At 42.1% G+C, this 14,093-nt stretch overlaps 1 protein-coding gene across 1 annotated transcript in view; it reads right to left on the bottom strand.

The window, feature by feature from the left end:
* The window catches only part of WDR88 (WD repeat domain 88), a 65,673-nt gene that overhangs the window by 17,355 nt on the left and 34,225 nt on the right, over positions 1-14,093 (bottom strand). Inside the window, exons 5-8 of the mRNA XM_007954351.1 lie at positions 11,316-11,454; positions 9,418-9,547; positions 6,551-6,738; positions 2,585-2,667 (exon numbers count right to left, since the gene is read on the bottom strand). Coding sequence (XP_007952542.1) covers positions 2,585-2,667; positions 6,551-6,738; positions 9,418-9,547; positions 11,316-11,454 — 540 coding nt within the window. The remainder of the gene's footprint in view (positions 1-2,584; positions 2,668-6,550; positions 6,739-9,417; positions 9,548-11,315; positions 11,455-14,093) is intronic.

The raw sequence follows: 14,093 nt of genomic DNA, 5'->3' as shown, positions 1-14,093 counted from the left end.
ATTTGTGTTGTTGGAAAAAGGTATTTGCAATGAATAAGTCATTGGTCTTGCAAAATTCTATCATGTGATCTCCAGTGTCATTTCTATCACCAAGGCCATATTTTCCAACTACCAGTGATTCTTCTTTGTTTCCAACTTTTGCATTCCAGTCACCAGTGATAATTAACTCATCTTGATTGCATGTTCAGTCAATTTCAGACTGTAGAAGTTGATAAAAATCTTCAATTTCCTCATCTTTGGCTTTAGTGGTTGGTGCATAAATTTGAATAATAGTAGTGTTAATTGGTCTTCCTCATAGGAGCTTTGGTAGCACAGTGCCTAAGCACTTGACTGCTAACCAGAAGGCTAGAGGTTCAAACCCACCAACCACTCCTCAGAAGGAAGGTTGGGCAATCCATAGTGATGCCACCTTGGAAACCCAACGAGGGGTCACTATGAGTCGAGTCTGACTCGATGGCACATAACAACAACAACAACATAGGTGTGTGGATATTATCCTATCACTGACAGCATTGTACTTCAGGATAGACCTTGATACATTCTTTGTGATGATGAATGCTGTGCCATTGTTCTTCAATTTGTCATTCCCAGCATAGTAGATCATGTGATTGTCTGATTCAAAATGACCAAAATCAGTCCATTTCAGCTCACATAATCTTTATGCATTCCATTTCATTTTTGACAACTTCCAGTTTTCCTAGATTCATACTTTGTACATTCCATGTTCCCATTATTAATGGAAGTTTTCAGCTGTTTCTTCTCATCTTGAGACATGCCACATCAGCAAATGAGGATCCTAAAGTTTTACTCTATCCACATCATTAAGGTCAGCTCTACTCTGAGGAGGCAGCTCTTCTTCAATCTAATTTGAGTGTCTTCTGACCTGAGAGGCTCATCTTCCAGCACTATATCGCACAGTGTTTCAGGGCTATTTGTAAAGTTTTCCAGTAATACATCAGACAGTCTTTCACTGCTATTCATAGGGTTTTCATTGGCCAAATCTTTGAGAAGTGGATGGTCTCTTCCTTCTTCTGAGTCTGTTCTAGTTTGGAGGCTCTGCTGAAACTTGTCCATAGTGCCATAGCCTCCAGCCTGACAGCAACACTCAAGCCACCACAGTAGGACAAACTGACAGACAAGTTTGTCTCCCCTAGCTGCTCTGAACTGTTCTGCTCATTTCCTGGTCTCTCCTGCCCTGCTCACTTACCTGGCCTGCTCCTGGGGCAAACATCTGCCTTCCACTGGTCTCAGGACTGGCCTTCCTCTGGGGGTGGCTCCACACACGCAAATACCCACCTTCCACTGGTATCAGCGTCTGTATTCTTTTGGTCTTTTCCATATGGAAGGAGGTGGAAAGTGAGTCAATGTGGTGTGACAAGGGGAAAGGAGGCAATAGAAAAGGTTTAACTGCTCCAATTAAGGAAACGGCAAGAATTTGAGGGTGGAAGAACAGAGAGAGAGAAGAAAAGAGAAAAGGAAATAGGACAACCTGATAGAGGTACAAACCAAATTTTAAACGCAGGGAGGTTTCACATTCAGTTTTAAGATGTTTAGTTTGCTTTGATGTAAACTCCTTTTGCCTCCCTACACTCTTGGGAAAGATGGCTCAGATAGTCTGGGCCCCAGAGGCCTGAACTTTGTGGTACCCAAAGGCATACACTCTACATTTGGGCCAAGGGAGCAGAGAGACCAAGAGCCCTGGACACAAGAATTCAGAGCCAGGGATGACCATGACATGGCAAGATTCAGGAGTACGCACAGATCTTAAGTGTGGGGGAGGGGCTCTCGGAATTCTGGTGGTGGCTCTGGGGAAAGCGTTGGGCTGCTAGCTAAAATGTTGGCGATTCAAACCTAGCAGTTGCTCCATGAGAGAAAGATGAGGCAGTCTGCTTCTATAAAGATTTATAGCCTTGGAAACCCTATGGGGCAGTCCTACTCTGTCCTATAGAGTCACTAGGAGTCAGAATCAACTCAAAGGCAATGGGTTTGGTTGGGTTTTGGTAACTGATTAACCTCTGCGTTCTTGCTGTGTTAGATAATCCATCTCCTTGTTATAGAACCATTCCAGGTTAAGTCTGCTCTAACCTGCAGCCAAAAACACTCTGATGATGCCCTAATTTGGATTCCCACAAAGCGTTCTGTGCATCCTTCATTAGGGAATTTGTCCCTTTGGTAGTTTCTGCTGGTCTTGAACATTGCCCCACCTCTGGGTCTTTGTACTTAGTGTTCTGTTTCCATGAAATGTCCTTTCCCAAGATTCTTGTTCATCCAGTTCCTCCTTGCCATCCAATTCTCAGCTCAAATGCCACCTTCTCTGAGAGACCTTCTCTGTTTATCTACTCTGGATTTGTCCTTGGGCTCTACCTCTAACATGACACCTTTCAGATTTCTCTATTTCACCCATCATTGTTGATAATTATTTTGCTGGTTTTGTTTGTCCTTCACCACAGAGGTGTTGCCTCCATTAGGGGGCATCTTGGTCTGTCTCCTCTACCACTATATCCTTAACACCCAGCAACCAGCACAGAATGACTATGGGATGATGCTTCATTTTATACTCATCTTCTATCTGACCCACTCCTACCTTCAAGGAGAACTTCCGGCAGCCTTCTCCTACATCCCAAATAGCCACTGTCTTGTCAAAAGCACCAGACACAAGGAAAGAGGCTGCAACACAAAAAAAGTCTTGAGGAGGGGGTCATCTTCCCCAGCCAAGTACTTCCTCCTCTGGTGAAGCTGAAGTGGGTTGGGGATGAATTTGTAACATGCCCCTGTGGCTCAATCTGAGGACACTGAAGCTCCTTCCTGGTGTGGCTCAATGGCCCCCAACCAGTTACATGTCTCTGAACCCAATAAAGACAAGGAGAGAAGCTGGTGGAGTTCCCCCATAGTGGGATTCTGAGGCTGGCATGAACATTGGATACTTCTGATGAGGAGAAGTTGTTCAGAAATGCCCTGGCATTTCTCAAGGTTAGCCTTGACAATGTATGTACTAGACAGGGAACCACCCCACCCTGGACACACAAAGCAAGCCACACTCCTATTAGGGAAGGAGTAGTATAATATTGATCTTCTGTGTGTTACAAAGAGTCACTTCTTTCACTGTGGCTCACCACCATTGGCAGCTACCTTTCATCATCCCTGCTCACATCCATACCCTTTCATATGGCAACAGCTCCTCAAGTTTCCTGTGGGGGACCACGCTTTGCCTACACTTAGTCCTTCTGTTTCAGAAGAAACTGATACTGATCTAGAGGTAGGCAAGTATCCTAACCAGGCCAATCAGAGCCCTTAATCCCCCATTCAAGTGATTGAATCAGAGATAAGCATATGTCCCAAGTTGAGCCAATGGGAGTTTTCCCCCAGGAATTCTACTGACACTATCTGAAAATGCAGATGTCTCTCTTTCTCTAGGACTATGTTAGCCTGGACCACCAGGACCATCTTTGCCACCTTGAAATGAGAGGCCAATACAAGAGAAAAGCTGAGCTGAGACACCAAATGAAAGAATTGGGTTCCTGACAGTGTTTGAGCATCTAGAACCAACCATGACTGAGGTCGGGCCTGCTCCTGGATTTTTCATTATGTTGTAGTAGTTAGCTGCTGCCACGTTGGCTTTGACTCAAAGCAACACTACGTAAACCAGAACAATGCTGGTCCTGCACCATCCTCACAATCTTGCTATGTTTAAGCCCATTGTTGCAACCACTGGGTCAATCTACCTCATTGAAGGTTTTTCCTCTTTTTCACTGACACTCTACCTTACCAAGTATTATGTCCTTCTCCAGGGACTGTTCCCTCCTGATAACATGTCCAAAGCACATGAGACAAAGTCTCATCATCCTCAATTCTGAGAACATTCTGGCTGTCCTTCTTCCAAAACAGATTTGTTTATTCTGGCAGTCATGGTATATACTAATTCTTCACCAACACCATAATTCAAAGTATCGATTCTTCTTTGGTCTTCCTTATTCATTGTCCACCTTTTGCATGCAAGTGAGACAATTGAAAATACCATGGCTTCAGTCAGGAGCACCTAGTCCTCAAAGTGACATCTTTGCTTTAAAGAGATCTTTTGCAGCAGATTTGTCTAGTGCAGTATGTTTGATTTCTTGACTGCTCCTTCCCTGGGTGTTGATTGTGGGTCCAAGTAAAAAGAAATCTTTGACAAGTTCAATATTATCTCCTGTAGAGTCCTTCAATATTGCAACTTGAGGCTTGAATTTTTCTTCAGTTCTTTCAGCTTGGGAAATGTCACATGTGTGCCCTTTCAGTTTTCTAACTCCAGATCTTTGCACATTTCATTACAATACTTTGTCTTCTCTAGCTGCCTTTTGAAATCTTTTGTCCAGCTCTTTTGTTTCATCAATTTATTTCATTTACTTTAGCTACTGTAAACTAAAAAGCAAGTTTCAAAATCACAGTGACCCCTCCTTGGGTTTCTGAGGCAGTATCTCTATGGAAGTAGATTGCCCAGTCTTCCTTCCAAAGAATGGCTCATGGGTTTGAACCGCCAGCCTTCTGGTTAGCAGTCAAATAAATGCCTCAAGCGCTATGCCACCAGAGCACCCAAATTGAAGAGCAAGTTTCAGAGTCTCTTTTGACGTCCATTTTGGTCTTTTCTTCCTTTCTTGTCTTTTTAGTGACCTTTTGCTTTCTTCATGTTTGATGTTCTTGATGTCATCTCCCAACTCATCTGGTCTTCAGTCATTAGTATTCAATGAGATGGTATCTAAATTCAGGTGAGATATACTCATAACTTTGGCTCTTGTGAACTTGTTTTAATTTTCTTCAGCTTTAAATTGAACTTGCATAGGATCAGTTGATGATTTGTGACATAGTCAGCTCCTGGCCTTCTTCCAACTGATGATATTGAGCTTCTCCATTGTCTCTTTCCACGGATGTTGTTGATTTGATTCTTGTGTATTCCATCTCTGGAGCTCTGGTGGCATAGTGCCTAAGGAATTTGACTGCTAACCAGAAGGTTGGCAGTTCAAACCCACCAGCTTCTCCATGGAAGGAAAATGGGACAATCTACTTCTGTAAAGGTTTCTGCCTCAGAAACCCAAAGGGGGTCACTATGAGTCGGAATCGATTCAATGGCAGTGAGTTTCATTTTGTTTCATTTGGTATTCTGTCTAATGAGGTCCATGTGTATAGTCATCATTTATGTTGTTAAAGAAAGATATTTGTAATTAATAAATTGTTGGTCTTGCAAAGTTCTATCATGCAATGTCCAGCATCACTTCTATCATCAAGGCCATATTTTCCACTTACTGATGCTTCTTCTTTATTTCTAACTTTTGCATTGCAATCAACATTAATTATCAACACATCTTGATTGCATGATTAATCAGTTTCAGACTGCCGAATTTGCAGAAGTCTTCAATTTCTTCATCTTTGGCATTAATGGTTGGTGTGCACATTTGAATAATAGTCATATTAACTGGTCTTCCTTGTAGGCGTATGACTATTAAACATCACTGATGGCATTGTACTTCATAATAGATCTTGAAATGTTCTTTTTGATGACAAATGTAGTAACATTCTTCTTCATTTGCCATTCCTGGCATAGTGGACTATAAAAAAAAATAAAAAAACTCACTGCCATCAAGTCGGATCTGACTCACAGCAGCCCCTCCTTGGGTTTCCAAGGTGGTATCACTACAGAAGTAGATTGCCCAACCTTCCTTCTGAGGAGTGGCTGATGGGTTTGAACCGCCAGCCTTCTGGTTAGCAGGAAAATGTCTTAGGCACTACACCACCAGAGCTCCCATAGTGGACTATGTGATTGTCCAATGCAATATGGCCAATACCAATCCATTTCAGCTCAGTAATGGCTAGGATATTGATCTTTATGTGTTCCATCTCATTTTTGATGACTTCCAATTTTCCTAGATTCATATTTTATATACTCCACATTCTTATTATTAATGGATGTTTGCTGCTGTTCCTTCTCATTTTGAGTCATGCCACATCAACAAATGAAATTTCTGGAAGCTATACTCCATCAACATCATTAAGGTTGACTCTATTTACTTTGAGGAGGCAGCTCTTCCTCAGTCATATTTTGAGTACCTTCCAACCTGAGGGGCTCTTCTTCTGGCACTAGATCAGACAGTGTTCTGCTGCTATTCATAAGGCTTTCACTGGCCAATTTTTTCAGAAGTAGATCACCAGGTCTTTCTTCCTAGCCTGTCTTAGTCTGAAAGCTCTGCTAAAGCCTGTCCACCAAGGATGACCCTGCTGGTGTTTGAAATACTGGTGGCATAGCTTCCAGATGACAGATGAGCTCCATTGTAGGAACTAATAAATTCATTTTGTTGCTTAAACAATATTGAGTTGAGTGCCTGTCACTAGCAAGCATGTGCCTATGGATCTCCCTCTTGACCTTTTTTGTTCTCATGGAAAATAACCCGTGTTCATTGGTGACATCATGGGAAATCGCTTCTCTGTGTTGTAATAAGGAAAGTCCCTAAGAACTGAACATGAGAAACTCTGCCCCAGCATTCCCGCAGTTACAGCATAGTTCTATATGTTAATTACTCACCATCTCTGGCAAAATGACAAGAACTCACAGAGCCTTCATGACCCTGCATCAAAGTCACACAGGCTCCATGACTTCGAAACTCTCCTGTATGGATGTTCCATATTTTTAAGGTTTTATCCCAAGAGCTTGTACACAGAAAATGGCCGCTGAAGGTAAAACAGCAGTTTGAGATTAAATTGGTGTGTGCCCTGAAACACAGATGGAAACAGTGCACACATTAGCACTTCACTTCTGGAGCATCCAAGGACATTCGTGAGAGTGGGTGGGGGAGAGGGGCATTGGGTCTGATCTCATGTGACCTAAAGGACCTTATTCTTTTGATCACTGCTCACCATGGCCCAGATATTAATTGCATCTGACTATCACACTATTCTAGGGTTTCTCAACCTTGGCAGTTTTTATATTTGTACTGGATAATTCTTTGTTGCAGTAGCTGTCCTGTGCACTGTAGAATGTTTAGCAGCATCTAAACTACACACTAGCTAAGAGTAGTGCCCCCCAAATTCAATTTGTGACAACCATCAATGTTTCCAAACATTGCTAAATATCCACTGGGGGCCAAAATTTCCCCAAATTGAAAAACATTGCTTTGTGGCTTGAAGAAAAAGAACAGATAAAAAGCCTCCAGTGGCAGCTGATAGATTAACTAGCCTTTTTCAGGTTTGGTGCTAGATCCCATTACAAAGTGGTTCTCTCCTGTTCATGGCAAAAGACATAAACCTACAGATTCAAGAAGCTGAGTGAACCCCAAACAGGCTAAATCCAAAGAAATCTGCACCAAGACACATAATAATTAAATTCTGACAACTAAAGAGAAAATCTTGAAAACAGCAAGAGAAAAATGGTGTGTCTTACATGTAGGGGATAAGCAGTTCAAATGACAGAAAATTTATCATCAGAAACTTTGGAGGCCAGAGGGAAGTGGCACAACATTTTTCAAGTACTAAAAGTAAAGAACTGTCAACTCAGATTACTATATCCAACAAAATTATCCATCAGGAGTTAAGGGGAAATCAATATATTTTCAGATGAAGGAAAACTAAGGGTGTTTGTGGCTTTCAGATCTAACCTAAAGAAAGTTTTCTGAACAAAAAGGAAACTATAAAAGAAGGAAACTTAGAACATTAGGAAGAAAGAGCACAGTAAGCAAAAATGCCACTAAATACAATAGACTTTCTTTCTCCTTTTGATTCTTCTAAATTATGTTTAGCAGTTAAAGCAAAAAATTATAATAAAGTGCTTATGCTTACTCTTTGCAAACTTCGAAAATCAGCTGGGATTATGACTTTTCAAAACCCTCTAGCAGGGCAAGCTGTATAATTTGCAGGTCTCAGTGCAAAATTAAAATGCAAGGTCCCTTGTTAAAAAATGATTAAAATTTTCAAGATATTAACAGCAGAGTGTTAAACCAAGCATGGGCCCTTCTGAGCATGGGACCCTGTGTAACTGCACAGATTACACATCTTGTCTTGTATCACTAAGATTCCTTGCATCTATATTTTCTTATTAAAAGCTATGTTTCCAGAAAAATCACAAATTCAGGTGAATCACACACACACACACAAAAAAAAGAATAAATAAAACATACCTATGGATATTTTTCTTATTGATCTTGTCCATAACCATCACCACAGGGGCAACAGAGTGGCATGGATTGCAACACTTGCCCACAGCCAGAGCTGTGCTACCTCTGCTGCCCCTCTTCTCTCACTACCACCACCCATTGACTCTAAGGAGCAGTGACCAAGCTCTCTGTGGTTCAGAAGGGAGTACCCCACAGCCCCTCCTTCAGCTATACATCTCACTTTGACCTAGGTTTCCATAGAAGTCTCTCAGTTTCAGAGAACACATGCTGAGAGCCCACCATGGGGCCAGCACTATGCTAAGGACTCCTGTGTATTATCTTGTTCAGCTCTTACATCAGCCTCAAGAGGTTGTTGTTTTTAGCTGCCTTTCCCCATGCACAATGGGATTGGACTGTTGTACTCCATAGGGTTTTCACCAGCTGATTTTTTGGAAGTAGGTCACTAGGCCTTTCTTCCTAGTCCATCTTAATTTGAAAACTCCACTGAGACTGGTTCAGCATCAAAATAACATGCAGATTGCCACTGGTGCTGCACTTGAGGTACACTGGCTGAGAATCGAACCCAAGACTCCCACATGCAAAGTGAGACTTCTACCATTGAATTATCACAGCCTTTCCTACGCCACACTCCATGAGGCAGGTGTTGCTGTTGTTGTTGTTGTTATGTGCCATTGAGTCGGACCCAACTCATAGCACCACTATTATGCTTAGTTTGCAGGGGAGGAAAGTGAGGTCCAACATCACACAGATAGTAAGTGGTAAAACCAGTGTGGAAATCTCAACATTCTTAACCCCTGACCAGATCACCACAGGAAAGCCTGGCCTGGGCCACAAATGAGTGGGTCAGGTAGAGTGACAGGGGGTATCTACATTCTGTCTACATTCTTGAGGGGCCTGTGGCCTGCTGGAGAGGGACTGCTCCACCTACAAGGCCCCAGGTCATAAGATGTTTCCATTTTTCAAGAGATTCTGGCAATTCACATTTTTGTAGGAGCTCCAAACAATGCTTTCCAGCATTGGCTCACAATAAAACAAATGCATCTGACACCCATTGTGGCTATAGCTGGGGGTTTCTCCTTGGCCGGCCTGCCTCCTTCCTTTGCTTGTCTCCAGACTCCTGGTAGCTCCCATGAGGAAGTCATGGATGCCTCCATGTGGACACTGGCTCAAAAGTGGAAGGTGTCAGGTAAGGTATCACATTGAGTCTGGGAGGGCACAGTGGGAACATCCTGCCCTCCTTCTCACTGCAGGATGGTGCCCAGGCTGTCAGGCCCCTCCTCACTTTGTGATGGTAAGCAGTGTGGCCTGGGACATAACATCCCAGATCTTGATGGTCCTGTCCGATGAGACGGAAGCCACCTTCTGGCTGTTGTGGTCAAAGCAGCATGCTGTTACCGACCTTTTGTGATGATCTGAGACACAGGAAAAATTACTTATTATCACGTGTTCTACATAAGCTGCCATGTGCATGCCACTACCTCCCCAGTCAGCAACCACATTGTAGAAACATGACCTCAGTGTCCACAGGGTACTAGCCATTTGTACAAACATTTTCTGAGTTCCTACTGTGTACCAGGCTTTGAGCAATGAATATGGCAGACTTGTTCCCTACCCTGGAAAGGCTCCCAGCCTGAGAGGAGACATGCTTGGGCTAGCAACAAGCTGTGGGCATGCCAAGGGTAGACTGAGGAGTACATAGTACATGATGGCTCCCAGCCAGCAGGAGCCTAGTCTAGCCTTGAAGGACCAAGGGAAGGACCTGAAAGTTAGCAAGGGAGGCAAGGGAAAAAAATATTGCATGCAGAAGGAGCAACATATCCAAAGGCCTGGAGGTGGAATGAGCATGAAGAAGCATGGTATGCAGCTGAAACTTGGAGTGTGAGCATGAAGTGATAGAGTAAGTGAAAAATGCAAGCTGTGGGGCAGTACACATATCACAGCTCCATGCTGGTAAAAAAGTAAACATAAAGAACATATGGGAACCTCAGCCAACATGACCCTGAGACCAGAAGAAGTAGACAGTGCCCAGCAACAACTGTCAACCACTTGGAAAGGGACCAAAATAGGAGATCCTGAATAGAGCGGGAGAAAAATGTGGAACAAACTCAAAATCATAAAAAGACCAGGCTTACTGGTCTCATAGAGACTGGTGACTCCTAGTCACCCTTTGGGCCTGGTATTGAACTCACTCCATGGCTTCCAGCCAAACAATAGCAGGTATATAAGGTGAACATTTATACCAAGTAGGTACTCACCTTAGAATAATCAACCATGGGAGATCAGAAGGGCAGTATTTGTACAGGGAGATAGCTCAGAGAACAAGAATGCATAGGAAAGAAGGACACAGGGAAAAGGTAACCACAGGGAGAAAATGGGAAGAAAACAACAGCTTTCTTAGTATGGGGATTGCACTCAATGTCATGAAAAATAAAAATGTATATGAACTGTTGTATGGGAAATGAATTTGTTCTGTAAACTTTCACCCAAATCACAATTAAAAAAAATAAAAAAAAAAGAAGAAGAACATATGGGAAGTAGTAGGTATGTGCATAAACATACACACACATACATGTGCACATGCACGTGCACATGTACAGAGCTCAGGAAAGCCCCAAAAAAACATACTGTTAATAATAGGTACCTCTGAGGAGGAGACAGAAGGTTTTCATTTTTTACTTTACATATTTACCTATTTTTACAATGATTTTGTAGGTTTTTTAATGTTTTATTTTGTGACCATCGTAGATTCACATACAGCCGTAAGGAATAGTACAGAGAGATCTCATATGCCCTTTGCCAAGTTTCTCCCATCTTGCATACCTACAATACAGTATCACACCCAGGAATACAATGAACATGAATTATTTTTATATTTTAAACATTCAGGTAAAAATGTGCAAAGGCTGAGCCTCCACTCATTAAATATTAGAGACTTTAAATAGCCACATGAAGTTGGAAACAAACATTGTTTCATTTACTACAAGAGGGAGACTGAATGGAAACGAGGAGCAACAGTTTTGGAAAAACTGTCCATTTACCAATCAGTGTCCCAACCTCAATGATGTTGCTTGTATTATTACAGTCTCATCAAAGAAAGCAATCAAAACTCATCATCAGTCAAATGCCAGGTGGCTATTACCATGGCTAAGAGAACAGAACAAGAAGCCTATGCAGCCTCACCTTTGACTTGTGACACAGTGGTGGCGCTTGCCACATCCGTTATACAGATTCCACGATCCACATCCAAGGCAGAGACCATGTATTTACCATCAGGAGAAAACTTACAGGAGACTACGAAGTTATCATGCTTGATCTTCCACTGAAATGGGCCAAAAATCAAAAGGTTGTTTTCCTTCTAGACCAACAGAACTTTCTGTGATGATAAAAATGTTCTATATATATACTGTCCAATATGGTAACTACTAGTCACATGTGGCCATGGAGAATTTGTAATGTTGTAATGCATATAGAAACTGAATTTTCCATTTTAATTTTAATGAATTACTTTTAATAAGTAAAATGGTTTCTCTTTTTTCTCTTGACTCTGAGTCATGTAAGGGAGATCACACAAGGACTGTGTGTGGGACACATGAACAAGGACTGAGAGAGCACATAGTGGAACTGGTGACAAAGTTCTTGAGATGGCCAGGTTAATTCCTGTTCTGTTCAGATAAAGAAATGTTTATTGAATGACTGCCCTCTGCCTGGCACCATACATAAGACACCACAGCCCCAGTTCTTCGGGCAGCTCACAGTCTCTTGGGAAAGGATGGCTCCAAACCACAAGAAAGGGACAATGAGCTACTAAACAATGTAGGACAGCAGGATCTCTCTGGATATTACAAATAAAGGTACTTCCATTGTGACAGTTTTAAAACAGGCCCACTTTTTTGGTTATCTAGTGCTACTCTGACAGGAATATACCACAAATGGGATGGCTTTAATAAACAGGAATTTTGTTGTTGTTGTTATTGTTATGTGCCGTCGAATTGGACCCAACTCATAGCAACCCCTCCTTGGATTTCCGAGGCAGTATCACTACGGAAGTAGATTGCCCCATCTTCCTTACGATGAGTGGCTAGTGGGTTTGAACCGCCAGTCTTCTGGTTAGCAACCAAGTGCCTTAGGCACTATGCTACCAGAGCTCCTAACAGGAATTTACTCCATTACAATTTTGGAGGCTAGAAGTCTGAGTTCAAAGTGCTAGGCTCTAGGGGCTGGGTGAAAGCCCCTCAACCTTGGGCTTCAACTCTGTCTCTTGCTCCTGGCCCACTGAAGCTAGAGACATCTCTTCACTCAGGCAGCTGCTGGCTGCTGAAGCTGACAAACCCATGGTCGACAAGTGAAAAGGCACAGTCCAATATTACCAAACAACATGGCAGGCCATTGATTCAAATCCATTAAAAGTCCCAAGATCAGCAGAGCATGGCAGGCTGCTGAATGAAGACTTGGCTACGTGCAGAGTTCAAGCGTGCCATCAGCTGGAGACCTTTCTCAAAGTTGCTTCTTATGTGCTGGAAGCAGACCACTTAGCTGCTCCAATAGATTCCACCATGGAGTTAATTATCAGTCTCACCATGGGGAATAACTACATCCAGCTGCCCAGCCATTCAACTAGGCCCAGCCCAGTTGACACACAACCTTAACTACCACACCCACAAATTCTTCAACAGTCCTCCCTCTAAAAAGTGGAGTCTAGATCACCTCTCCTTGAATATTGGCTGGATTTAGAGACCTGTTTCTAATAAATAAAATATGGCAGACAAATGGACAAATATTGTATAATTTCATTTAACTGAAATATCTAGAATAGGCAAATGCATAGGAACAGAGGTGTATTAGTGATTACCAGGGGCTAGAAGAAGGGGGAATGGGAAATTATTGCTTTGATATAATGAGCTTCTGTTTGAGGTGATGAAAAACTTTGGAAATGGATAGTGGTGATGGTAAAACAATATGGTGAATGTAATTAAAGTCACTAAATTGTATATTTAAAAATTGTTAAATGGCAGAAGTCACAGATTGTGACTAGGTCATAGTAGGCACCATGGCTTCCTCCTTGCTCTCTCTTGGATCACTCACTCTGGGGGAAGCTAACGACCATGTCCTGAGGATACTCAAGCAGCCCTTTGGAGAAACCAACATGAAGAGGAATTGAGGCCTCCTGCCAACAGCCTTGGAAGTGAGCCATCTTGGAAGGGGATCCTAGTCAAACTTTCTGATAGTTGCAGCTCTGGTCACCATCTTGACTGTAATCTCATGAGAGACTTGAGCGAGAATCACTTGATCCCGGATTTCTGACCATTAGAAACTGTGTGAAATAATGTTTACTGTTTTGTTCTGCTTATTGTAGAATAATTTGTCAAGCAGCAGAAGGTAACTAATTCAGTCACATAGTTGGCAAATGGCATGTATTGATTGTGTGACAAAAATAAATAAAAGTACTTTTAAAGAAGAAAAACACCTCAGTTGGAAAAACTGGCAAGAAATGAGAGCAAAAAATTTACAAGAAAAGAAATAAACATTTGTAAAAGTGCTCAAAGTCAGGAATAATCAATGCAAACCTCATTTTTCAGCCACAAAATTGGCTAAAATATTAAAAGTCATGATACTTAGCTCATGAGGATGAGAGATTGTGAACCCTCATTGAGTGCCCGGCATATGAGTTGGCCCAGCTTTGTGGGAAGCAATTGGGCAATTTAATTTTTCTATTGTTTAAATTAGCAATAAACTCTAGCTGCATATTCTTTTTTAAAAATGGAGCATATATATTTAAAAACATGTACAAACTGTCTTCATCACAGCATTGTCAATAATAGAGAAAAGTCAAAAAAGCCTCATTGCCCTATAACAGGGGATGGTGAGATGTGGCATGTCTATCTCTACAGAGGAATCCCATGGGTCCATTAAGAAAGACAACACAGATGTATACTTATTCACAATTACAGTTACGTGGGG

Source organism: Orycteropus afer, unplaced genomic scaffold (genome assembly GCF_000298275.1).
Source record: "Orycteropus afer afer isolate SDZICR_OR568_19922 unplaced genomic scaffold, OryAfe1.0 scaffold00459, whole genome shotgun sequence".
NCBI lineage: Eukaryota > Metazoa > Chordata > Mammalia > Tubulidentata > Orycteropodidae > Orycteropus > Orycteropus afer.
Note: the sequence above shows the minus strand (reverse complement) of the source record. Positions and strands in the feature narration are given on the sequence as shown.